Source organism: Diospyros lotus, chromosome 1 (genome assembly GCF_014633365.1).
Source record: "Diospyros lotus cultivar Yz01 chromosome 1, ASM1463336v1, whole genome shotgun sequence".
Classification (NCBI taxonomy): domain Eukaryota; kingdom Viridiplantae; phylum Streptophyta; class Magnoliopsida; order Ericales; family Ebenaceae; genus Diospyros; species Diospyros lotus.
The window spans coordinates 51,849,764-51,876,626 of record NC_068338.1 but is presented as its reverse complement, the minus strand read 5'-3'; the positions used below and the strand labels follow the sequence as shown (position 1 = coordinate 51,876,626).

The following is a 26,863-nucleotide window of genomic DNA, read 5'->3' as shown; positions in this document are numbered from 1 at the left end:
CAATCTACTTAAGTTATCTCTCGCATTTATTTAGGTATCCTTTATTAAAATGAGTAAGATAAGGGAGTATTAAGATAAAATTAGAATATTTTTTGAATTAAGATTTATAATAGTCAAAATAAGACTGAGAAATATTTTAAGATTTTTATTAAATTATTTGTTAAATTTTTTGAAATGTACTAAAGAATACAAACGTCATTATTTTTTTATCCATAAGAACCAATATATGTTTATTTTGAGAGATGAAATATAAGCATATTTTAAAAAATTAAAATAAAAAGTGATTTGATTTCTTTTTTTTTAGGTTCACCAAATAAATTTAATAAATATATTAAAAAAATAAATATTTATAATACATATTCTTTAACTCATATTTTAATTAACAAAGTAGAGTTATGAATGCATCTACTTTTATTTATTTATATTAATAAAATTACATATTTGCTCTCGCTTTGGGTTCAGTAGTAAGGAATTAAGAAAAAGAAAAAGGTGACAAAAGGGTGGGGGTATTTCGGGCAATTCGGCTTGGAAGGAGAGCAAAATAGAAGTCCGCACGTCGGGTCGTTGACGCGAGAGGACGGACACGACTGAGAGAGAGAGAGAGAGGGGGAGAGAGGCATTTGATTCCAAACAGTTTCTTGTTTCGTTTTCTATCCAAACAAACAAACAAACTCAGAACAAACCTCCCACTTCTCTTTCCTCACGTTTCCACCGATTCTTCTCTCTTTCTCTCGTTTTCTTTCTCCCAAGGATTTTGGTACAATTGACTACGGAAGAAAGGAAGGAGGTAAAGCACTTTATCCCAATTCTCTCGGTGAAGTCTGATCTAGGTCTATGATTTTCCTGCCCTAATTTATGGAATTCCGTGGTTCTGAGTTTGTCATGGCCGCCCCCTTTGCTATTCGTTAGGGAATAATTCTACTTTTCTTTCTTTTAAACGTGGAATTTAATTTCTGCGAGGGATTTTGAATCTGATCGTTCTTGCTTCATCCGTGCAATCAATCCTGCGATTCTTTCTGTTAGCCCCGCGGTGGCTCTTGAGGTTTCGTTTTTTTTTTTTTCTCTTTCCAGAATATGAAGTTTATTGGAAGCGAGTTTAATTTAATCGGAGCTTGAACTATTCGAACTGCTAGTTCATTCTTTTAATATTGTGCGTAAATTATTCAGCAAGAAAATTTGAGTTGGTGACGGAAATTTGTCAGTTTTTGTGACTGATTAAGTAAAACTGCTATGGGGAGGAGCTATTGAAATAATATAGCAGCTTAGGCATTTGGGCTCTCACATAGCCCGTCTATTATAGCCATGTGGATTGGGAAATCGACTGAGGTCAGCCATTAGGATAGCCTCTGAGTAAGGGCACCCAAACTTTTTCAGTAAATACTATGGTGGTGTTGGGTTGGTGGATATATTCATAATTCTTGCGTCAAGTTCACTTTTATCCTTAACATTTGAGTTTTGAAGGTACTTATCCTGAAAAAGAAAAAGAAAGTTTTTCTTTTCAACGCTTGAAGGATAATTTCTCTCTTTTGATAGATGCTCTGAATTGGTTGCTTTTGGTTGTGAGAACCAATTGTGCAGCACACACACGCCCCAACCAAAACATTATATATATATATACACACACGGCCCCTCAAATTGAAGCTCCAGCCCTCCCCTTGGATCCGCCCCTGGTAGCGCACAGCATATGCAGGCCCGCACACACAATTTCTTCACTGGTAGCTAGTGCCAAGATTCTAGATTGTAAATTGAAGCCTTGATTTTTAGCTCTTTAAGGTCGGTATCACTTACAACTTTTAAGCTCTTTAACATTCACATTATTACGGTTATTTGGTTTGACATTCTACAAACTCAATGCTTGTGTGAAACTGCATTAGTAGGTAGCCTGCATGCTGTATTGTTGTTCTTGTCATTTCTAAATAATATTCGCTTGAATCATTCTGTTTCCCACTTGTGCTTGATGGTCAATGTTGTTATAAAGGCTCTCATCAAAAGTGAACTGCACCAGGTGCCGGACCCTGGATGAGTTCCATTTTGTCATAAGAGGTGTTAGTGGATTATTTGTTGGTCAACATTGGGTGTTTGCATTATGAGGGTGTCATTTTAGAATCTAGCTGCCTCCTATGTTGCGATTTTCTGTAATTCTATTTACTTATCTTGGGAATCATTGCCAACCCTTGGATTATGGATTCCAGTCACCCTTCCCCCACTTGAGGTTTATGACCCTATCACATACCAAAAGAAAACTATACTTTGAGTCTTTTAGTAGTAGTTGTTCCTTGTATTCGGGTACATTTTGGGAAGATGACAAATGCTAAAATTTGTTTACTCCTGCATGCTGTTTTGTTGCATCCAGCTTCAACAAAACTGGTTTTAGTTTTGGAGCTGATTGTAAGGGAACCACCAAGGCAAAGAAAAGTTATATTACCTTTTTTTTTTCCAATGCACAGATTTGCATTTGTAGCATTGAAGAAACCTATTCTGCTAATCTGTCATTTACCTAATTACCTTGCCAACTGGATATACTTTCTAGAAAATGGCAACTCAGCTTCGGATCATTTTAGCTGACATATGATAAATATGAATTGGTATCCTATGACTGTCTTGCAAATTCTGGTTTCAAGATGGATTCTAGCACGCTAATTATCTCTATCTATGACAATATCTTTTCTAACACCACAAGTTCTTCTTGATGTGCCTCTACCCCTTTTACTGTAAGTTCCTTCTGTTCCATTCTTTTCACTGGAGTATCTATTGGTTTTCCTCCCACCTGATCAAGTCATGCCTAATATGTACTTCGCTGGAAGAAGAAAAGAAAATTTTGAATGTTACTGTAATTTGGCTTGAATGCCTTAGATTTATGGAGGAAAATAGAATCCAAGCATCCACTACTTGTCCTTATCTGTTAGTAAAATGAGCATTGGGCTAGTGTGGTCACAAGTTCAATATAGCAATGTTCTATTTATGAAGCTATGTGGTCTCAAGTTCAATATAACAATATTCAATTTATGAAGCTACAGATTGGGGTAGTTGTACTTGTTGAATCTTGGGATGAAATATGCACTTCTAAGTAGGGAATAGGACAAAAATTTTGCATCGGTCTTCTGTGACAGTAAGTCTCTAAAACTTGATAGGGATGCAGAATGCATCTGGTTTATTAGGCCTGATAAAGTCAGAGCTGTAAACATACTGTGTTTAAAATTATCATATGAGGTCAATGTATTTGTATTTGATTCTGAATGACTTATATTTGTGGTTCAGTTTCTCTCCTTTATTGTTGCTTCAGGTAGCTGGTGTGCAACCACGTGGAATTAATGCAAATGGAAGTTTCTTCAGTGGGTGGCAGCATATATTGCTTGGCCCACCAAGTTGATGTGGCATAATGGAAGGAGAAATTATCCAAGAACTACTACAACTTTTTGCTGGGGATTGATGAAAAATTCTTCAATGGTAGACTTTAAAGGCAGTTACCATCCAGCCATATCTTATAGGGCCATACAACCCTCTGATTTGACTATGCTTCAAAAGATCCACAGTGATCTATTCCCTATCAGGTCAGCTGATCTGGTCTTTATATTATCTGATGATCAACTTTAAGATGATTTGGTTGCTTTCTTTATAACTGGATGCATTTTTTTATTTTCACAGGTATGAATCTGAGTTCTTCCATAACGTTGTTAATGGGCATGATATTGTCTCTTGGGGTGCTGTTGATCGCAGTCGATCCAATGGACAAAGTGACGAACTTATTGGATTTGTTACTGCACGAATTGTTCTGGGAAAAGATAGCGAGGTAAGCCCTTCATGACATGTTTAAATCTGATCAGCGGGCCTTGCTTCTGCAAAATGCATATGAAAATTGGACTGCTCAAAAGGGAACTTGGTCCTTGTTTATGAATCTGCTTTCTTTGAAGCATAAGTGGAACTTTTTTGGTTCACATTTCATCAGGTTCAATTCAATTTGAGTAACATTAACATTGCAGATAGAAGACTTGCTCAGATATGGCTCCTCAAAGTCAGATCAAACACTAGTTTACATTTTGACACTTGGTGTGGTACAATCATACAGAAACCTTGGGATAGGTAAGAGTTTTTATTTATTTATTTTTTTTTTGGGGTTCCCTGCAAATGAATATTATGTATGGATGAGATTCCATGAACTTCCATAATTTCTGGACCAATGACTTGTCTGTGGTTTAATTCTCAGCGTCTTCGCTTGTTCGAGAAGTTATCAAATATGCCTCAAGTATTCAAACATGCCGAGCAGTTTACCTCCATGTGATTTCTTATAACAACCCTGCCATCCGTTTCTACCAGAAAATGTCTTTCCAGTGTGTGGGACGGTTGCGTGGTTTTTATTTCATTAACGGTCGGCATTATGATTCTTTCTTATTCATCTACTATGTCAATGGAGGCCGATCACCTTGCTCACCACTGTGAGTATATGTTCCTCTTTCTGGAATTTTGGGTATGAAATATGAATTTGCTCCCAATATAGTGCAAATGTGTCACTTAGCCAGTCTGTTTAATTAACTGCAGAAGTATGATTTTTATCCTTACTGTAGGCAATTAAGTGCCTAGCAGCCTTAGTATTGAATTTCTGGAATGAGCAGCTTTTGCTGCACTTAGGGAATAAAAAACATGACTTGTTAAAAGTTGTATACAAATTATAACTTTCTTCATGTGCTCCTAGCTTCGCTGATACAAAATTTTTGTGTTTGCTGAGGAGCGCAAGTGCATGGTGGAGTGGGTTTGCATGAGGAGATAGTACACGTTGATGACGGAAATCTGAAAGTGTGTTAGAGAGGGAACTGAGGAAGATGGAAGAGAAATTTAGTATTATTTATTCAAGGATTTCCTTATCTTTAGGAGAATATGGGTAAACCTGATCTTCCTGTAAGGGGAGCGTTGGCACATAGAGTACTGGAACATGCGCCAGAGCCCAATGTTAGGTTAGCAGATATACCTTACCGGTTGTCTAGGTGAGATTGGCTATCTCAAGTCTGGAAAAATACTTGACTTTACAAGACTGGGTGGGGAGCATCCCATGTTTCTCAGAGGGGAAATTCTATTGAGAACCCGAAAATTTACTCTTCAAAACTCACGTCCCATCAAAATTTTTAATAATTTTAATATACCTCTTTTACCCTCACAACCCACAACCAACTCTCTCCTCCGATCACCTCTCATCGCTGGCCATCACCTTGCATCTCTCATCGCCAGCCATCACTTACATAAATATATATATATACACACTTATATATATTTATATACACACACAGTATGGCCGCGGCCATGCAACCCAACACACACACACACCAATACACTCACACACCTATATAAATATATATATATATATTATATACACACTTACACACACTTATATATATATATATATATATACACACAGCATGGCCGCGGCCATGCAACCCAGCACTCACACACCTATATAAATATATATATACACACTCACACACACTTATTTATATATATAAACACAAGTTCCATGGCTGTGGCCAGCCATGGAAACCCCTGCACCTCGCAGTGCGGGGGATTCAGCAATGGTGCGGGGAAGGTTGGTTTTATTTTTATTTTTTTTAACTAAATTTGTTTTATTATAATAAAATAAAATAAAAAATAATACAAATAAATAAATTCTAAATATTTGTATTTTAAGTAATTTTAAATTAATTAATTTTATTTTTTTAAGTATAAAAAATTCAACAAGATGATTTAAAATTAGTTAAATTATAATTACTTAAAATATAGATATTTAAAATTTATTTATTTATATTATTTGGCAATTTAATTATATTTGCTATTTTTTATATTAATTATATTTTTATATTTCACATTTTAAATATATGTGTGAGAATGAAATCAATGATATTTTAAAAAACGAGTAAAAAAATTTAAAAGGCCTAAACTTAAAAACATAAAAAATAAATACATTAATAAAAAAAAAAAAATTAAAAGACCTCCGCATCTCGCGGTGCGGAGGTTTGAGAATCTCGCGGTGCAGAGGTTCGAGAAATCCCCGCATCTCGTGGTGCGAGGTTTGCTGAGACCCCCGTGCCTCGCGGTGCGGGGGTTGCTGAAACCCCCACACTTCGCGGTGCGAGGATTTCTCAAATCCCCGGTGCGGGGGTTTCAGCAGCCTCCGCACTGCGAGGTACGGAAGTTTCCATGGCCGCGGCCAGGCTTTTGTGTGTTAGTGTGTGTGTGATATATATATATATATATAAGTGTGTGCTTTTGTGTGTTCGTGTGTGTGTGATATATATATATATATAAGTGTGTGCTTTTGTGTGTTAGTGTGTATATATATATATATAGGTGTGTGATATATATATACAAGTGTGTGTGGTGTTGGGTTCATGCCGGCCGTTGTGTGTGTATATATATATGTGTGTGTGCTGGGTTTATATATATATATATAGAGAGAGAGAGTGTGTGTATGTGTGCGCACCTGTGTGTGGGGGGGGGGGGTCGATCGCCATGGCCAACCCAGCAACTGGGTTCATGGCCGCATGTGTGTGTATATATATTTATATATATGTATGTGTTTGTGTGTGTATGTTTGTGTGCAGGAGAGAAATAGAGAGGCGAGGCGGAGGCTGACAGTTGGAGAAGAAAGTGGGTTGTGAAGGGGTAAAATAGGAATTTTAAAATTAGTGTGGAATTTTATGAGATATGGGTTATGAAGAGTAAAAACACGGGTTCTAAATAGAATTTCCCTTCTCAGAGGGAACGTGCTTTCTATTTTAGGCCACATGTCACCTGTCCCTTGGCTGGTAGGTCCTGGACCGTGTTAAAAATTCTGTCTCCTATCTGTAGAAAGTGTATCTGAGACCGGTGTAGTATCATGAGTGCCTATCTCCCTCAATTCGAGGCCCTAAGCAACATCATGCATTAGTCTGTATTAAACATCGATCTTAAGGAAGGAACTTGTGGCTCTGCGTCTGCCCTTTGCTCCAGTAATAGTGCATCCATATTCAAGCTTCAAGGATTATAAAAACAACAATAACATACCGAGCCAATTGTCCCACTATGTGGGGTCGGGTGTATCAATTCTAATTCGCTAATTATTTCTAACATGATGAAGCTTCCATATGGTTACCAAAAAGACCAAAGAGAAAAGAACAGGAAAATAAAGACGGTAAAAAAGAAAAGAGATACCTTGTGACTGCTAGCTCACGACAAGTTTTCATTTCTGCAGGGAGCTTGTCGCACTGTTGGCGACGTACTTGAGGAGTGGGCTTAAGCTGGTGGTTGCAAAGCTATGGAAAAACGACGGTAAGAAGGTTTCTAGATGGAGTGGTGGTAGTAAAGAAAGCCGTTGCCTTATACCAGCGATTCAAAGTAAGAAAATGCTCATGGCAGAGGGTACCGGATTTCAGTGTGTTTAGCTGTGGCTGATGATGTTACAATGGACGGGCTCAGTGGTCAATACTAATGGATCTTCTCTCTCTCTTCTGTAACATCTGGTGTATGTCTAGAGTCTGTAACTTCTGGTGTATGTCTAGTCTAGAGCAAATAAATAATGTGTAGTTGCAACTCCATGCTATGCAAAAGGTTTGTGTCTTTGCAATTATATACTTACATGGAGAAGGTGATTTTAGGTTTTGCTTGTAATTGGTCTTCCATGTTGAGTAGAAATTTGACTGAAGAAAATAGTAAGCCTTAAAGGCAACCACATTGATCGGCTCCCTCCTTGTTGCCGACGAGTGTCACAAGGAGGGAGCGATACGAGTGTCATGACTGTACGTAGATATTACTTTTTATTAATTTTATAATTAAAGTTTTATATATTAAGAATTAAGTTGTATAGAAATAAAAATGAGAAACGGATGCAACACGAAATGAAAATAGAGAAATGATATTTAAAAAAAATATAAGAAACAAAAACATGAAAGTAAAAAAAAAAATATATATGAATTTTTTTTGTAAATATGATTTTTAATATAAAAATTATAAAAAGATAATTATTAAATTAAGCATAAATATAATTTTTTTTTTATTTCAGTCATTCATGTAATCATTTGAATAACAAAGACAAAATTGTTTTTTGTCTCTAACATAGTTATAGAATAAAAACATGTTTTTAATATTTTTTTAATTTTACAAAATGGTCCTCTAAATATTTTTAAAATTATGAAAATTACTTGAAAATATTTTTTTTGACATTTTTTGATTAAAAATATTTTTAAAATATGGAAATGACACTTTTTTAGTGTGTTCTTATGTTAGTGGTAGAGAATACTTCTTTTTTTTTTATTTCTCTGTGTAAGTGTGTGTTTTCTTAAAATTATTTTTATTGGGTAGGGGCAACTATCCCATGTTATAACACAAAATTGATGAGGATGAATATTATTGTTCTCTAATTTGGTTAAAAGTTAAATATGAAAATATTGTAAGAACTAATTGCCATGATTTTATTAAATATATATGGGCATGTGAAATGATGGATGACTTAAGCACAGTTCACTTGCACAATTTGGTCTAAATTTTCATATGACTTAAACACGCTTAGCTATGATTTCATCTCTATTTTTACTTCAAACTGCTTGTTTTCCATTTTTTCTTATTGCTAGGGTTTGTGTTTCTTCCTCCATTTTATTACACAATTTGGTCTAAAATTTCAGACTAATTATCATTATTCCGATTTTTTAGCGAGCTCTTGTCATCTTTTTCTCATTTAATTTTTTTATGACTTGAAAAAATCAACAAAACTCAAATACGAAAAATTAAAACTCTGGTTTAACAATATTGTGATAATTATAATATAAAATTTAAATTTGACTGTGGGACACATTTACAATTAAAGATTTATTTTCTCCATAACTCACTTTCTAATCAGAATATACATTTATATAAATTATTTTTTGTATACATTTATTAATAAATGGTAGATCTATAATTATGTGTCAAATATATTAAAATTATTATAATAATATCATTATAATGATTTTTTTGTTATTTTTATGTGCTTTTTTTCAATTTAATTTTTTTATGTAAAATTTTTATATTCATTTATGTATTTAATAGTTTGATCATCCTTTCTTTTCGATCCTAAATTCGTTCAAATGCTAATCATCTTCTATGGGCTTTGCTCAACGTTTAATTGGTACCATAGTGAAGCAGAAGGCAAAGCCAACCACAGGAAACCCAGTGAGAGTCACTTCTTGCATTTCCTTGGGATGAATGACCTCACTATGCAAATTCACGAATTATTGAGGACCCTAGCATTATTTTTTAATGAAATACATAGTGACTTAGTAAAAATAAAATTTATATATATATATATATAATGAATTAGTATGTTATATGCGTCAAATAATATAAGATTTATTTAACACGGATAAAATCAAAGAGGGGGCATGAACTCCCTCACCCTTAATATGCTCGAGTTAATACAAGTAAGAGATGATTGCCCTATATATAAATATACACAAATTAAAACATTCTTTTTTTTATGAAAAACAAAGAGTGTAGTCTACGTCACTACAAGAATCCCATTATATAGCCAACCTCATTAAGTTAAAATAAGTTAAAATATGGGTCACTATGATTAATCTCCCCCACGTCTTGTCGGGCTAGGTGTGGGGGACGTTCGGGGCAAACGATTTCACCTTCTCGACCAAGGCTAGAATCAGATTTGAACAGGTGGCATGAAGTCTTAGAAATTGAATATGAAATTTGGGTGGGTGGCTATTTATTAGACATACTTAAAGAGAGTAACTTGTAACTGCCAAACACAAAGCTTCTTGCTTGTGCCTAAAGACATCCCTCCTCATTTTAGACCTATTTCTGATACGAGGGTGAACCCAAATTTAGTTCTTTCCATTTGAGGATCGCCCGCCCTCAATTTGTGGATCTCAACCACCCATAATGAAACTTCGTCCATCGCCGCCGAGAAATCCAATGAGGCGGAAAGAGGAGACCTCAGTCTTCCATTTTCCGATCGAAGATGGAGTTTTCTCATCTTCTCCCCCTCGTATTCTCCCTTTGCTTGTCGCTGCTTCTTATTCCCCTCGCCTCTGCAACCAGGCTCCCCCCCTCCATCTCCTACCACCACGGCCTTCTTCTCGCCGGTAACCTTAATCTCTCCCTCCTCTGGTACGGCCGCTTCGATCCCCTCGAGAAGACCGTCGTCCGCACCTTCGTAGCATCCCTCACCCTCGACCGGAGCTTGAGCTTCACCCCCGACGTCATGTCCTGGTGGAACAAAGTCCAGACCTATCTCCCGTCAGGAGCCACCGTCCGGATCGCAAAAGAAACCGACGACGAGTCCGCGTCCGCCGGAAACGTCCTGACGCAGAAATCTCTCCCCGATCTGCTCGCCAGAGCCACCGCCGGCGAGCAGAACACCGTCGCCGTCATCTTCGCCGGCAAAGACGTCGCCATCGAGGGCACGTGCCAAGGCACGTGCTACCTCCACAGAGCCCTAGGCAAACAGCCGTACATCGCCGTCGGAAACCCCGAGAAGCGGTGCCCGGGGAAGTGCGCCGTGCCGTTCCACCTGCCGGACGAACACTTCTGCCCGCCGCTGACGCTGACGTTGGAGCCGCCAAGCGGAAACGTCGGTGCCGACGCCGTGATCATTCATTTCGCGTCGGCACTGGCGGAGACGGTGACGAATCCCTTCAACAGCGGGTTCTTCGGCGGCGAGGGAGGAAAGTATCAGGCCGCAACAGCGTGTGTAGGCTTATTCGCATCAAACGCGCTCCCGGGATTCCCCAGCAATGTTAGGGTGGATCCCCATACCGGCGGCGCGTTCAATGCCCACGGCGTCAACAACACCAAGTTCCTGCTACCTGCTCTCTGGGATGTCAAAACTTCGTCGTGCTGGACTCCACTGTAAGATATATATCCTTGTTTTCAGTTGCAGCTGTATATATGTATATCTTTGTATAACCTTGCATAGTTGTAATTTTTGTTCCGCCGGCGACAATAATACATGTTCATCCAAACAAGGTGTCAATATCTAAAGCTCGGAAATGTTACATATATATCACACGTATTAATATATTATATATTTATATTAATATAATAATATATCAATAATAGACGAGTATTATGAAGGCATCGCCGTCATTAATCTTCGTCGTTGACGGTAAGATAATCGGCGGCGGTTTCCATAATCAGCACCAGCGGCTGGATGCTGACGATGGAAGCGTTCGCCGCAGCTTCTTCCTTCAAATCATACTCGATGGTGGCTTTCGTGATGCAGCAATCTTCGCTCTTCTCAATCACTTCAAATCGAACTCGATACAACGTAAACCCTAAATCCAGATACCCTCCTTCGATCACCTCCGCTTCCTTCGCTCGCTTCTCATCGTCGATCTTCGTAAACTTCTCCTTGTAATACGTAAACCCCGGCGTCCCTATTCATACAATTAATATATACAATTACAGATTCAATAATCGATTCAGATTCGATCACACAGGCACAAACTCTTCGCTTAATTTCAGCTGAGGGACAACTTAATTAATAGGACAAAAAATCATTACCTGGTGGAAATTGGAGGCGGAGAACAGTGCCGACGCCGCCGTCGCCTTCTAGGATGTCGATTTTGTTGATGAGATGGCTGAGTTTCTGCAGGACGACGTTGGCGAGCTTGAGGCTGCTATACAGACGCCACGCTTTACTTGCTGGAACCTTCACTTCCATCTCATGAGACACGGTTGCAAACATCTTTTCTGTTTTGCGTCTTCTTCTTCGTCCGCCGTCCGGTCGACTGAGATAGTTGCCAAACAGTTAGGGCGCCGGCTGAGTGTTGCGGGAACGATCCATACATAGTGTGTGTATATATAAGGGAATGCAACCAACTACACCAATTTTAAACTCACTCTCTCTCTCTCTCCTTGGTATCTCTATTTTTATTTGTGTTATTTTTTATATTAATAATTCTAACTTATAATGACATTAGCATTTGAGATGTAATTCACGTAGAAGTCTAGAATTTATGTAGTCAATCTCACGTAGTGGGATAACGGCTGGATATATTGTTGTTGTTGTATACAAAAGTTCAGTTTATTTGTGTTATTTTTTATTTTTATTTTCTTAACAACTTAATTATAACAAAATCAAATAATATTTTCAATTTTTAACTTTTTCAACAGAAATAAAAATTAATAAATTAAAATGAAATTGAAAACAACATCCATATAAAAACAACGAGGATGGGGCCGGCAGGGGAGTCATATAAACAATTGGTGCACAGCATATGCTCAATCGTTTGGTAGCACCGTTGGTGTTGCTGCGGAGCTTTCATGGTAAGGTGGCACAATTGTCTCTTTCTACGACCAGCATTAATGATAGAATCTTTTATTAAGATTGCCAAACAACATGCATTTATGTGTGATATCACATCAATTATTACGAATTTTATGCGTCTCTCTCACGTTAATTTATAAAAATTATTTGGGTGTATAATATTTTTAATAATAAAAAATATCAAAAAAAAAAAGAAAAATTCATAATAGACAAAGAAAAGAATTATTTGTGTATATAATATTTTTGATTTTCCTGATTGAGAAATTCATAAAACCGAAAAGATGAAAAAATTGCACAAAAACGATATTAGGACTTAGCTTAAACAAAAAGAATCATGCTAGATGTATATCATTTTTGTACATCTTAAACTACATAAAAGAGTATTATGATCAAAATATTCTTCGTCTTCATTCGCCTCATAAGAGATATTTTTGTCATTGATATACCTTTGTGTAACTCAAAATATACACAAAAATATACTAATAGCATTATTCAAACAAAAATCAAAGTGAAGAAACAAGCTAACACAACACAAATCTACAATTCACGGACTGGAGGGCCAAAAAGTTCAAACAAGTAAGATACTATCTAAGACAACTTAGAAGAAGATAGTAAAAATGAATCAAAACAAACCCTTGAAGGACCGAAGAAAGTGGAGAGTAGAGAATTATGAAAAAATTACACCTCACATTATTGAAGTTGTGAATTATTTTAAAAATTATTTTTGAAATTTGATAATTAATATGTTATAGTTTTCTTGTCATTTAATTAATTTTAATTAAACATTTAAAATATCTTTATATTTAAAAAAAAAAATTAGTTACTCTCTTTTCTCTCTTCTTAAATCTCTCGTTAGTTTCTCCTTCTTCATTTTTTTGATGAGTTCAGACTTTCCTGGGCTCATCAATTTTGTATCTCTCTTTCCTTTGGAATAATGATGAGCTGAAATTTTTATACAAATTAAATGTTTAATTTTGGATAATTAATGTGTTAATTAATTTATTTTTGAGTTAATATTACACTAATATTTATTTTATTATGTGGTATAGTTGGAAGACAAATTAAGAAACTAATCGGAAGTCAGAATTCTTAATTAACATGGAAACATGGAAAAATAAGTTGGTGTTGAATTAAAATTCTATATGCACAAGAACTGAAATTTTAGTCTAGATCTCTGCTCGATTTTTGAGCTATAACTTTCTTCACAAATATCTGATTTGGGTGTTCTTATATGAGTTGAAAAGTTAAAACAATTATCTACAACTTTCATGAAGCCCAGTTATGACGGAAAGACAGTCTAAAACATGTACAAAATTGCTGGACGTGAATAGTCATGTTATGAAAGGAAACTTGTTAGTTTGAAAATTTGTTTTCAAGTTGGTTTAGGACTCTAGAGGAGTCATCTATTTGGGAACATGGGAGACACATTAGAGAGGAGATTGGACATCACGAAACCCCAAATAAAAGACGACAAGAAAAAGTGTAGCTTTTGAGAGGGAATACAGATTTTCTTTCTGGAAAACTGTCTTGTTTCCTTCTTCTTTTGAGCTTTTTGTGCCAACCACTTGTCCACTCATTCCTAACTTTTGCAACTCCTTAGAGGGACCAAAAGTAAGGTTTTGGAAGCAAGAGGTTCAATAAAGAGTGATGTTTTATCAAAGAGGAGTCAAGGCAACATCAAAGAAAATTAGTTTTACCGTTTAAATTTTGTTTTTCTTTGATTATTTAGGATCTCAATTATGCAACAATTCTTGGATGATTTTACGAATATATTATTCATTATTAGTGGCTAATTATTTGTTTAAGGTTTCTAAAGAATTCTATGCCTTAAAACTTTATTAGTTTACTCAATTTCTAATTGTGATTATTACTGCGACTATTTTTATTTTGTTATAAATTTGGTTGTAATTACTTGATCACCAATTATATGATTTGAGATTTCTTAATATAGAAGACATATATGAATAAGGAATAAACTCTTAGACAAAATAACATGTGTTAATTAACACGGAGGAAAATATTTACTTGATTACATCTTTAATTATATTTATGATAAATATTTTCATGTTATGAGTATCTATGCTTAATGTGTTCTTTAATTCTAATTCACACATATATATAGTGAGTTATGTTAATTGAATAAATTTGTTAAACTTAGACATAAGCTAATAAATAAATTAAAATGTTTGATTGACATAATTAGTAACCTAATCAACCAATATTGAAGTAATTTGATAAAGTGGATTTGCTAAATGAATTTAGAAAACTCTATATTTTAATCAATTGAATTTTAATTCTTTAGAGTTTAAGTGATTGCTAGTTATTTTTTTCTTCTTTTTAGTTGCACAATTTGAGGTTTAATTTTTTTTAAATAATCGATTCTCCAAATATAGTTAGTTGTGAGTAATTTTAGTAATTAAGATGTTTAGTTACCAATTTTCGTGGGAACGAAATTTACTCATCATTTTACTTATTTTGACCGCATATACTTAAATATTATTTATGAATTACATAAAATCACGAATAAATAACTTAGTACTGTCGACGTTGACTATTACTACTTACTTTTTTTAAAATTAAAAGATAAAATAATTATTTTATTTTTTTAATTAACAACAAATTAGATTATCGCTATTTCTTAAATGTAAAAAGTAATTCCTGCAATTACACCAACCCTTAATGATACGTATTGTAATTTTTCCTTAAACTATTTATTTTTATATTATTAATTTTAATTTCAATAATATATATATTTACACTATTATATAAATAAACATAGTGTTTTTGTGCTCTGAAATTGTCAATAAAGTGAGTTCTCAAAATAACCTTTATATATTTTGTTTATAAAGAAAAATAAATTTAATTAATAAAAATTAAATTCAAAACCATTAAGTTATAATATACTCAAATTTATCACCATACTAAATTTAATCTTCATTTATATTTTATGTAAAAATATAAAAATTAATGCCAATTACAATATAATAAATTTTCATCTAATTTTTTTTTTTAATTTTTAATATACACATATATAATATAATCTCAACTTGATAGAATTTCGAAGAGCTCGACCTCGAGTTTATCTGTGAGTCGAGCGAATTTTGTCTTGCTAAACTCGAGTTGTTAACGAGTTAGTTAACAAGTTAAGCTTTAAATTGGAGCCAAAGCTAACAACTTCTTACCAAGCTGAACCTTAAGCCGAACCAAGCAGCTAAATTCATTTACCTTGTGGGAGGCACCGGACATGGATCCACGCAGTGGCGGAGTCAAGGAAGAATTTTAGTTCGGGCCAAGGGTTAATTTTAGCCTTAATCAGATTATAAAAATTATAATTATTCATACTAATATATATATAAATTGAAAAAATAAAAAACCAGCTGGAGCCAAGGCCCCAGCTGGCCAACATGTGGCTCCGCCACTGGATCCACGCAGTTCATACATATATTTTTATTAATACATCAACTAAACAAATTAAAATGTATTAATGACGAACCAAGCTGGCAAGATGAAGCCATAGCCGTCAATCTTCGTCGTTGACCGTGAGATAATCGGCGGCGGCTTCCATAATCATCACCAGCGGCTGCATGCCGACGGCGGGAGCGTTCGCCGCAGCTTCTTCCTTCAAATCATACTCGATGGTGGCTTTCGTGATGCAGCAATCTTCGCTCTTCTCAATCACTTCAAATCGAACTCGATACAACGTAAACCCTAAATCCAGATACCCTCCTTCGATCACCTCCGCTTCCTTCGCTCGCTTCTCATCGTCGATCTTCGTAAACTTATCCTTGTAATACGTAAACCCTGGCGTCCCTATCCATACAATAAATACAATTACAGATTCAATAATCGATTCGGATTCGATCACACAGGCAAAACTCTTTGCTTTCATCTGAGAGACCACTTAATTAATAGGACAAAATATATATCATTACCTGGTGGAAATTCGACGCGGAGAACAGTGCCGACGCCGCCGTCGCCTTCTAGGACGTCGATTTTGTTGATGAGATGGCTGAGTTTCTGCTGGACGACGTTGGCGAGCTCGAGGCCGGCCGCGATACAGACGCCATGCTTCACTTGCTGGAACCTTCACTTCCATCCCATGAGATACGGTTGCGAACATCTTTCTTCTTTGCGTCTTCTTCGTCCGCCGTCCGGTCGGCTGATATAGTTGACAAAAAGGTGGACCGCCGGCTGAGTAATTGCGGGATAGATCCACACAATATATAAGAGAATGCAACCAACTACTCCAATTTTAAAACTTTTTTTTTTTTTTTTTTTTCATTTTTGTTCAAACATCACGCCATTGTGACGTTTTCAATGACCTTGTATTGGAGACGCACTAGCTCCTACATGGCATCGGTGTTTCCACCCCAAGCCTGGTGGCCTTGCAGTTTCAGCCAACGACCACACCTAAAGTCACATACTTTCAACGATGAGCAGCTCCAGCCACTAGTTTATAAAATCCAGACATTCTTACAGATCCGGCGAGTTCTAGGCTCTCCACAGCAAATCTGGGGACATTGTAGGCAAGGGCGAATCTAGAGAGCTGGTGAACGGTGGGTTGCATGGGATGGACAGAGGGTGGGCTAAAAAGCTAAAAAAGTGGGCTCCAGCAAGACTTCAGTGGGCTGAGGGCCTAAGCTAAAAAGGGTGAGCTCCAGCTAGAGATCAGTGGGCTGAGGGCCTATTTTATCTAATAGGCTTCAATTGGGCTGGGCCAGGAACGGTCGCAAAGTTGTGATTTCTAGTTTAACTCTGTCTGGCTGTCAATAATCTGCATCGGGTTAGAACTCGAGTTTTGGCCCACGACCTACCCTGCCGATTCGCTAGCTCAAGGTCTGACGAACTACAATTTATAAGGAGAGTGGGACACTCCGACTAAAGGCTGTCACAATGGGGACTCCTTGATTTTCACATTACAAAAAAAATGCGAGAGATTTTCATTATATTGATTATGTGTAGTAAAAATTATTATGTTTTGCATATGAGTTAGTAAAAACATGAGAACTGTGTTTTGTATATTCATATGAATTTATTAACATCATTTGGTGATAAGATTTATTTCTAATTTAGCAAATGATAGCACTTACTGGTTCCTACTAGCTAGGTCCATTGCTAGGGCATACCCTGAAGAAGTGATGTCAGAGTATACCCTGAACAAAAACCAAAGCGAGGGAAAAAGCTAACACAACACAAACATACAACTCACGGACTGAAGGGCCAAAAAGCTTAAACAAGTAAGATAATATTCAAGACAACCCGAGAGAGACGCAAAAAATAAATCAAAGTCAACTCTTGAATGGATTGAGGAAAGAGGAGAGTAGAGGATTATAGAAAAAAATTACACCTCATATTCTTGAGGTTTTGAATTATTTTTAAAATTATTTTTGATATTTGATATTATGTTATAATTTTTTGTCATTTAATTAATTTTAATTAAACATTTAGAATAACTAAAATATTTTTTATATTTTAAAACCCTTTTTTTCTCATTCTCTTTTCTTTCTCTCCTTAAGTTTGTGATGAGTTTAGGTCTTTTCCGGCTCATCAATTTTGTCTCTCCTTTCGTTCGAATAACCTAATACTATTTGTTGACTACTACTAATTATTTTTTGTTTAAATCTAGAAAGGGTGTGAAAGATAAAATAATTATTTTAATTTTTTAATTAACAATAAAAGAAGTTATTACTATTTTTGAAATGTTTAAAGTAATTTTTGCAATTGCGTTAAATCTCAAAGATAGTTATTGTAATTTTTCTTAAATTATTTATTTTTATATTTTTAAGTAAACATTGCATTTTTGTGTTACCGAATTGTCAATAAAGTGGGTTTTCAAAATATCCTTTATGCTAAATTTAATTTTCATCTAAATTTTATGTAAAAAAAATATAAAAATTAAAATACAATTTTCCAATTACAATATAATAAATCTTCATCTAAAATTTTTTATTTTTTAATTTATACGTATATAATATAAGCTACACCTTATTATATAAATATATATTTATTGAAAATATTACTTGTTGACGTTTGAAATTGGTCGACCGTGATTCGTTGGTCCATGATAATCAAATGAACAATGAATGAGAGAAAGGAAAAGATACGTCAATGAGTGTTGTATGGTTCGGTCCGCATTCTTCTTACCGGTTGGCCCCCTACAAGAACTCTAACGTTCAAGTGAGTAAGGGAGTAGAAAAAATACAGCGTATCAATAGGTTAGCAAAAAAAACATACTTTGATTCTAGAAAGGGCTTACTGATATAGGAGTAGGAGATGTCCCTTCATACGCCTGCTTTGTGCATCTGTAGATAATGAGATTGAATATCCGGCACCGGTAAAGGTATTCAGGCGGCGGCAAGGTGCCGACGGGACCCCATTAATGTAGATGAGATTTGTCATTAATGAGGATGATATTTGAGACAGGCACGTAGATTCCCAAAAGAGACTGCAATGATGTTGTTTGCAGGCTGATATAGGGTCAAGATGGGACCGGTATGAGCCAAAAAAATGGGCTGAGAGGATGGGGCCAAATCGGGCCTAGATGGCCTAACCAGAACAATGTCTGGTCCACAATTATTCTTTGATTATTTAGTGGTCTTCTTGTTACTCGAGCTGATTAGTTAGGCTAGCGAGTTAGAAGTACCGCTGGGAGCTCGCCATCACCGTAAGCATCATCGGGAGCTCGCTAGAGGTATCGCTGGGTCGGCCTGTTGGGTCGAGTCCAATCTATAAAGAGTAGTGCGAGAAATATATATAACACTACTTAAATAATTAAAATTAATATTTAGTGTGATATTTTTATATTAATTAAATATAAAAGACGATGTAACGCAGGATTATTGTCGCAATTCCTGTATTCCCGCCACGTGAAACCATGAACGAGACCAGGAGAAGCTGACTTCGCTCCACTTCTTAACACACCGCTTTTCATATTTCAGGATTGATCTCCTGCCCGCGTCGGGCGTCCCCACACCCCCCCCCCCCCCCCCCCCCCCCCCCCCGCCCCGACCCACGTACCCCTCCCCGCCCACACGTGAAACCATGACCAGGAGAAGCTGACTTCCCTCCACTTCCTAACACAGCTATTTATATATCAGATTGATCTCCTGCATGCACATAATTTTATATTTTTTTGAATATTATTATAAATTATTAATTATAATTTATTCAATTAAAATCATAGATACTTTAATAATGACAATTATAATCATAATTAATAATTTTATTTTTTTTATCGTAACAGAATTTATATAAATTTTATATTTTTTTTAACTTTATCTATTAAATAAAAATGTAATCGAATCGATTAAATTATTCAAAAAAATCTAACATGATTTAATTTGGGAGAAGGATCGAAATAGATGAGGTTTAAGTCTTTTATTGACTGGACTACGTCAATGTCTAGTAACATCAACAGTTTGATATTTTTAATTTTTTAATCTGTTTGATTTAAGTATCTATTTAATTGAATTGGTTCGATTTTAAAAAAAAATTAATTTATTTAATTTAAGTAATTCAATCGATTCAATTACATTCATATCTCAATTATATATATATATTTGCAAGTCCAGGACATCTATTTTTTGGGGGGGTGCTCAATCGGTTTAATTTTTAAATTTGATAATTTTAATTATTTTACTATAATTTGATTTTTATATTAAAAAATAAAATAAATGAACTTATTAAAATATTAAAAATTACATCATTTTTATTTTATTATTTTGATATCTCATAATTTTTTGAGTTTTTTTTTTTGGTTTTATAATTTTTATTTTATTCAATTTAAAATTTTACTTTAATTTAATTTTTAACATAATCAATTCAATTTAAATAATTCAATTAATTTGATTATCAAGATGGAATGTTCAATCTTGTATTTAAAAAAAAAAAATGAAGAAGAAACAGAACCCTATCCAACCAACGAACTGCAATTGATTGGAGTACTGATACCAGCCACAAGTTAAACTGATTTTCGTACTTAATATGTTGTTGGGTTATCGTCCTCTATTATGGCGCCATGACTAAATTATTTTTAGATAAATGATTAATTAATATATTCACACAAACGTCATATCTTAAAACGAAACTATCATGGTACTTGAAAATTCCTTATTATTTCTGTTAGGCCACGTGGCCAATCCTTGACCACGGAAATGCTATCTCTCACACTTGAGCCTTTTTCTTTTATTTTTATTATTATATATAAATGTATTTTTTCATATATATATATTCGTCAATTGCAAGTGACGAGCCAAATTTGAACAAGTCCAAGTCTAGTTTGGAAGTTGATATTGTTAATAATTTATTCAACTCAACCGATTACACATGGAAACCTATGGATGCGATCAGATCAGTACAACAGAGAAAACCACAAATTATAAGGGGAAAGTGACGATAGATGCTCGCTGGCAAATGGTTCCTCTCAAGACTCCGGCGAACGGTGTCGAACAAGGATTTGCAAACAAACAATACGAGAGAAGATCATACATATGCATAGAAAGAAAGATAGACGTAACCAAAGATCCAGAGCTAGCACAGTTCACCAGCATCGATCTGGCGTCTGAACTCTGTTCTTTAGCAGTTCATTACTTAGCTCTTGTTTTCCAAGAGGTACTTGGCTCCGAATTCCAGGAGCATTTGCACAGGCTGGATGGAGACAACGGAAGCATTCGCAGCGAACTCTTCCTTCAAATCGTACTCAATAGTGGCTTTGGTGATGCAGCAATCCGCGCCCTTCTCGATCACCTCAAACAGAACCCCATAGTGCGTAAATCCTATGTCAAGATATCCTCCTTCGATCACCTCCGTCTGCTTGATTCGCTTCTCATGATCGACAATCGTAAACTTCTCCTTGTAAGAGGTGATCCCGGGAATGCCTGTACATTAATCAATTCCATCAATCCGAGCGCAATCAACGCACTATTTTCCGGTTATCTTCGTCAATTCAACGATCACAACTCAGAAAGAATGAAATTCAACGATTGTCATACACATACCTGGCTTGAAAACGAGCTCGATGATAGTGCCAGGTCCGCCTTCGCCTTCGATGACCACAATTTTCTCAAGAACGTCTTTGAGCTGTTCGCCGACGAGGAGAGCGAGCTTGAGGCCTTTATAGGCTTCCCAAGCCGTGCTCGCCGGGACGTTCACTTCTACCTCGTGAGAAAGGCAACCGTGCATCTTTACTTCTCCGATTGACCGATTCCGGCGATTAAATTAAAGTGTTCTGAAGATGATGTTGATCCTCGATATCTACATCTGTATTTATATCGATCGACGGCGAGGGGACGTGCTGAGCTAATCACGTGGATCATATGATATCCCCCTCAGGCCTTGCCTTTAGCCCTTTATTGGACCGCAGTACAGAATTTGTCAAGTAATTAAAAAAAAAGTCAACTAATTTGATTGGATTTGAATTTTTTAAGATACAATGATTAAGGATAGTGCTCCGGCAACTTAACTACGCGAGTTCGGGTCATTTAATTTACTTTTCATTTTTCTTTTTGTAAAGCGAAAAACTTAATAAATTTTCGATCATACTCAACTTTCAATCCCAATTTATTTCTCATTCTTTAAAATGTACCTATTATGCAAGTTAGATGAACAGACAAATTCATCACAAGTTAAAACTTAAAATCTAACTAATCAAATGGACACAGTCGATCGTGCTATTTTACATGAAAATATAATCAAATCAACGATCTCGCGATATAATATCTTTTATCCTAAATTATTTTATTATACTTAAATAAATAATTATATATTTAGACTTAGACATCATTTGATTATTGTACTTTAAAAAAGATTAAATAATTTATTGTATTTTTAGACGCAAAATAACAATAATCAATAGAGTTAATGTATTTTCAATGCTATTTAATGACATTTTAATACTATTAATTAATAATGTTAATTCTATCATCAATTAAAATAATTTACACAATCACAATAATAATTAAATTAAACCTTAAATTAGGATATAAAGAACCCTACAGTAGTCTAACCCTTAATCAAACCAAACTATTTATGATTTTAATTTAAAATAAACCATAAATTCCTCCAGAATCAAACAGTTCGCACTCAATGAGGCGGCCATCCTAACACTCTTATTTTATAGGCGGCTGCAATAGCCGATTGCCTAATCGCTAAGATGTAATTTAAAAGTAATTAAAAATTAAAATTATTATTACTGAAATACAATAATTGATTTATAACTGCGGTAGAGCGGCTAAGTCTTCCTTCTTGGATTTTTCTCTCTTGACCTACGTACCTTAATTACACATCAACAATTAAAATTAATATTATTTCCTAACAATAATTGCAGTTTGTTTATCCTCAATTACGATTTTTTTACCACATGACTTTGGTCAACGCCCTTTTCCAATTGCTTGGTTCAGATTATGATTTTTATCTTATTTTATTAAAATTATTTTAAGTAAATGTCTACAATTTTGTGGGTCCATCTTATTGATTTGATTTTGAATTGTTATTCCTCGGTCGGTCTAAGACGGCAGCATGTGACAGCCCTTAATGACTAAGTACTATTTCTTAATTTAATAGTCCATTAGCTTGGGTGGAAAGAATATTAAATTGATCCCACTTTCATAGCTATGATAAAGAAACAGGCTACCATGTTTGACCAATGAATATTTCATTTTCACATGGAAGATTATTCTATATACCTGAACAAGCCTATCATCAAACTCTTTTGAGTGTGCATACTTTAGTTTGAGCTGATAAATGGGAATTAAATCACTTAATTTGTTAAGCTAAATCATTTTACAATAAGGCCCGCGTTGTAGCACTCTAGTAGATCCACTAATTTAGAAAGCCACCACCAGAGAGTCACTAGGGACCCACCCAGAAGAATTTGTTTCCCATTGTTTTCTGCACATTTGATCTCTATTTGCAGACTTAATTGAAATTTATTTAGGGTGTGTTTGATTGGAAAAAGAAAATATTTTTAATTAAATTTTAATTTTAAATGTTTAATTGGTATTTTTTTTTATAAAATTTGTTTTTCATCCAAGTACAAAAATATTATATTTTCCTCAAAATCAAGAAAGAATAATTCTTAAGGGAGTTGATTTTAGTTTTTCTTAAAAGTTAAAATTTATTTATTTGTGCAATCTAACACATCCTTATATTTTTATTTTTGGAGATCTGTCACACTCTTAAAAACTAAATAGATAGTGAACCTTGAGTCTTTAGCCTAATAAAAACCATAAAATTTAACTTTATAAAAGATATTTATATAAGCCATATATTTTGGAAAATAAAGTTTTCATTATTATTTTTTTTGAAAGAATTACAATTAATTACTTATAGGAATGTTTTATTTTTTATTTTTTATCTCTAATTTTCATTTTATTTCAATATTTTCATTTATATATTGTTACGAGTATTTCCTGCTCTACTCTTTATGGGCAGACGTACAACACATACAGGAAGACATCTCTTCCTATATATCATCCAGCTTTTTTGAGAGCCATGGGTATGTTTTTTCTCTTCCGTCCACTTACGAATATCTTGCACACTTACTTGCTCGATCACTAACTTGGTCATCAGAGTACTTTGTAGGGACAGGCCGGCGGGTCAACAAATTAAACCAGATACCCCATTTTCTCCCTCTCGGATCCACCACACCAATGCGGGCCAACGAATCATCGTCAACCAATTCTAAACATCGACATTTTGGCGCTAGGCCCATTAGTGTAAGTTGTCCCGGATCGTCGAAGGACGATAGTTATGAGCTAACCCGTGGTTGTGGGCCCATGATGACACAATGTGTGTAATACCCCAAGAGTTCAGAGGAGGGTAGTGTTATATGTATTTTTCGCATCACCCCGCATGGGCCAGACTCGGTCCGATAGACTGGCCCAATCACCCAAGGCCAAGAAGGCCCGGACGGCCTCGTCAAGGAAAGCCCAGCCTCCACCAAAAATCTGGAACTCGTAAAGCGAGCATATAGTGAGCTCCCGCTAACCCCCCAACGAGCTCCAAGCAATCGACTAACGAGCTCCTGAAATATCCTCCAGATCGTTGGACCATCCAGGTCGCCGGCCTAAAACCTCCAGCTCGCATGAGTGGCAAAGCTGCTGAGAAGTCAGAGGTAGGGTCCGATCACTTTATCTGTAACAGCCCATGCCCCTCGTAATGAGGATCCCACTCCCGGTCTTGTGAATGCGATAAGAACTATTTGTCCCCCATTATACAATCACTGTATTTTTATATGTTATCTGAATTGTAAAAGCCCCTTAGTATAAATGAGAGTCAAAGAGACCATGAGGGGCAGGGACAGGAGGAATAATCAGATACCGCCACTCTGAGAGAATAATCAAACTGCGGTCGTGGACTAGGCATCGTTCTGGCCGAACCACATAAAGATCCTGGTGTACACACTTGAAATTTTGGGGGGGGGGGGGTTTCCTTTTTCTTCTCGGTATTTTTGGATTGACTCACCGCGGCCCAAAACGAATCACGGTCGGCCGAAATTGAACGTCGACAGGTAGTATATATCGACAATAAGTAAGGAAGGAAACAACACAAGTTGGATACTTTTTGGGTTGAATGTAGACAAAGAACTTCCAAGTTAAGCGTGTTTGACTTGGAGTAATCCAAGGATGGGTGACCCCCTTGGGAAGTTTGAGTAGGTTCATTAGGGTAAGTTGTCCCGGACCTACCTATTGCTCGATACGGGGTGTTACAAAAATATGTGTCAACATTTGACGCTGTCTGTGGGAAACCCCATAATGGTTCCTACAACCCTCGATAAGGGAAGGGCTGATAGAGCCCCACAAACCTGCTGGGGGATGGTGTGGATGCACCGGGTTCGTCCCACCTCGATCACCTAGAAAATGACTGCCCAAAGGATGACTGAGAGGCTCACAAGTGCGGCAGGACTCTTGATCGTTGAAGAGCGATAGCTATGAGCTAACCTGTGGTTGTGGGCCCATGATGACACAATGTGTGTAATACCCCAAGAGCCCAGAGAAGGGTAGTATATATCGAGAATAAGTAAGGAATGAAACAACACTAGCTGGATACTTTTTAGGCTGAATGCAGACAAAGAACTCTCAATTTAAGCGTGTTTAATCTGGGGTAATTCAAGAATGGGTGATCCCCTAGGAAGTTTGCATAGACTCATCATGGTAAGTTATCCCAAACCTTTCTTATCGCTCGATGCGGGGTATTACAAAAATATGTGTCAACATACATAAAATCATAGAAAAATAAAAAAACACATTCATTTATATTAAATATAAAATTAATTTTAAAATTTATAAAACGATACGGATTGGAGGATTCGAAGGAAGGGCTCCTTGGAAGAAAATCAAGTTTTTCTTAAAAATAAAACAACACAACACGTCTTTTGGATGCTTTCTAAAATCTAATACAAGTTTTTCTCTTATTAGTTTTTGTTCTTATTTTCTAGGAGATATTTGGCTGCGAACTCTAGGAGCTTTGCCACACGCCGGATGGTGACAACGGAAGCATTCGCAGCAGCTTCTTCCTTCAAATCGTACTCAATGGTGGCTCTGGTGATGCACCAATCCTCTCTCTTCTCTATCACTTCAAACCGAACTCCATAGTATGTAAATCCTAACTCAAGATATCCCCCTTCGATCACCTCCACCTGCTTCAATCGCTTCTCATCATCAACTATCGTAAATTTCTCCTTGTAAGAGCTAATCCCTGGGATGCCTGCGCATTAATCAGTTTCATCAATCGATCGAAATCCAAGCGCAATCGATGCACTATTTCCGGCAATCTTCTTCAACTCAACGATCAGAACTCAGAAAGTATATATATATATATATATATACATACATACCTGGTTTGAAAACGAGCTTGATGATAGTTCCAGGTCCGCCGTCGCCTTCGAGGACCTCGACTTTCTCTAGAGCGTCGTTGAGCTGTTCGCCGACGAGGAGAGCGATTTTGAGGCCTTTATAGGCGTCCCAAGCCTGGCTCGCTGGCACGTTCACTTCTACCTCGTGCGAAAGGCTTCCGTGCATTTTGGCTTCGCCGACCAATGCCGGCCGATGATTAATGTCTTCTAGGAGATGATGCTAATCCTCCATATAACTATATATATACATATAGATATAGATATTGATCGACGTTAGAGAGAAGAGCCGATCGATGCAACCACGTGAACCATATTGTATCTCCCTCAGGGCTCAGGCCACGCCTTTACGACAGTATTTGATTTGATTCTGCGCGCAGGATTCGTCAGTTGTCTGTGCAGTGGAAATCAACGTGGCCTTAGCCGATTGCCCTATTGTTCTATATTACTATTAATATTATAATATTCAATATAATTATATTATATGATAACAATATATATTTTTTATATTATATAATCAATTATAACTATAACTAATTATTAATTATAAATAAATTAACTTAATTAACATAATGTTGAACATAGATTAAAAAAATCAAATAATATTTTTTTTTTGAGTCACAACAAAATTAAATAATATTCACAATTTTCATTTTTTCCTAATCAACATAAAATGGAATAAGAATAATAAAATGAAATGAAAAGAAAAATTTTGACATTTTTTTAAACCATACCCT

At 35.7% G+C, this 26,863-nt stretch overlaps 5 protein-coding genes and 1 pseudogene across 7 annotated transcripts; 2 read left to right on the top strand and 4 right to left on the bottom strand.

The window, feature by feature from the left end:
• The first annotated feature begins 584 nt into the window (after nt 1–584).
• On the top strand, nt 585–7,632 carry LOC127792772 (histone acetyltransferase MCC1). 3 transcript variants are annotated; one of them, XM_052323352.1, is made up of 6 exons: nt 585–787; nt 3,284–3,551; nt 3,646–3,790; nt 3,981–4,080; nt 4,205–4,433; nt 7,217–7,632. In XM_052323352.1, exons 2-6 carry the CDS (start codon nt 3,370–3,372, stop codon nt 7,404–7,406), a joined length of 846 nt encoding a protein of 281 aa, XP_052179312.1. In that variant the 5' UTR covers nt 585–787; nt 3,284–3,369; the 3' UTR covers nt 7,407–7,632. The 3 variants fall into 3 exon arrangements, with proteins under 3 accessions (XP_052179312.1, XP_052179319.1, XP_052179328.1); XM_052323359.1 differs by having other exon boundaries at nt 3,259–3,551; XM_052323368.1 differs by lacking the exon at nt 585–787 and adding an exon at nt 834–1,042.
• A 2,335-nt stretch (nt 7,633–9,967) lies between these two features.
• On the top strand, nt 9,968–10,861 carry LOC127794449 (protein EXORDIUM-like). Its single transcript, XM_052325534.1, has one exon. The coding sequence runs from the start codon at nt 9,968–9,970 to the stop codon at nt 10,859–10,861; it is 894 nt and encodes a 297-aa protein (XP_052181494.1).
• A 198-nt stretch (nt 10,862–11,059) lies between these two features.
• On the bottom strand, nt 11,060–11,807 carry LOC127792790 (norbelladine synthase-like). Its single transcript, XM_052323379.1, has 2 exons — nt 11,512–11,807; nt 11,060–11,384 (listed from the first exon to the last, which is right to left on the bottom strand). Exons 1-2 carry the CDS (start codon nt 11,693–11,695, stop codon nt 11,095–11,097), a joined length of 474 nt encoding a protein of 157 aa, XP_052179339.1. The 5' UTR covers nt 11,696–11,807; the 3' UTR covers nt 11,060–11,094.
• A 3,895-nt stretch (nt 11,808–15,702) lies between these two features.
• Nucleotides 15,703–16,373, bottom strand: LOC127794443 (norbelladine synthase-like; annotated as a pseudogene).
• Nucleotides 16,374–20,551: 4,178 nt separating this feature from the next.
• Nucleotides 20,552–21,557, bottom strand: LOC127795431 (norbelladine synthase-like). The gene is made up of 2 exons (XM_052327093.1): nt 21,274–21,557; nt 20,552–21,153 (listed from the first exon to the last, which is right to left on the bottom strand). The coding sequence occupies exons 1-2, from the start codon at nt 21,455–21,457 to the stop codon at nt 20,867–20,869; spliced, it is 471 nt and encodes a 156-aa protein (XP_052183053.1). The 5' UTR covers nt 21,458–21,557; the 3' UTR covers nt 20,552–20,866.
• Nucleotides 21,558–25,453: 3,896 nt separating this feature from the next.
• Nucleotides 25,454–26,299, bottom strand: LOC127786957 (norbelladine synthase-like). Its single transcript, XM_052314770.1, has 2 exons — nt 26,112–26,299; nt 25,454–25,981 (listed from the first exon to the last, which is right to left on the bottom strand). Exons 1-2 carry the CDS (start codon nt 26,293–26,295, stop codon nt 25,689–25,691), a joined length of 477 nt encoding a protein of 158 aa, XP_052170730.1. The 5' UTR covers nt 26,296–26,299; the 3' UTR covers nt 25,454–25,688.
• Nucleotides 26,300–26,863: the final 564 nt, after the last annotated feature.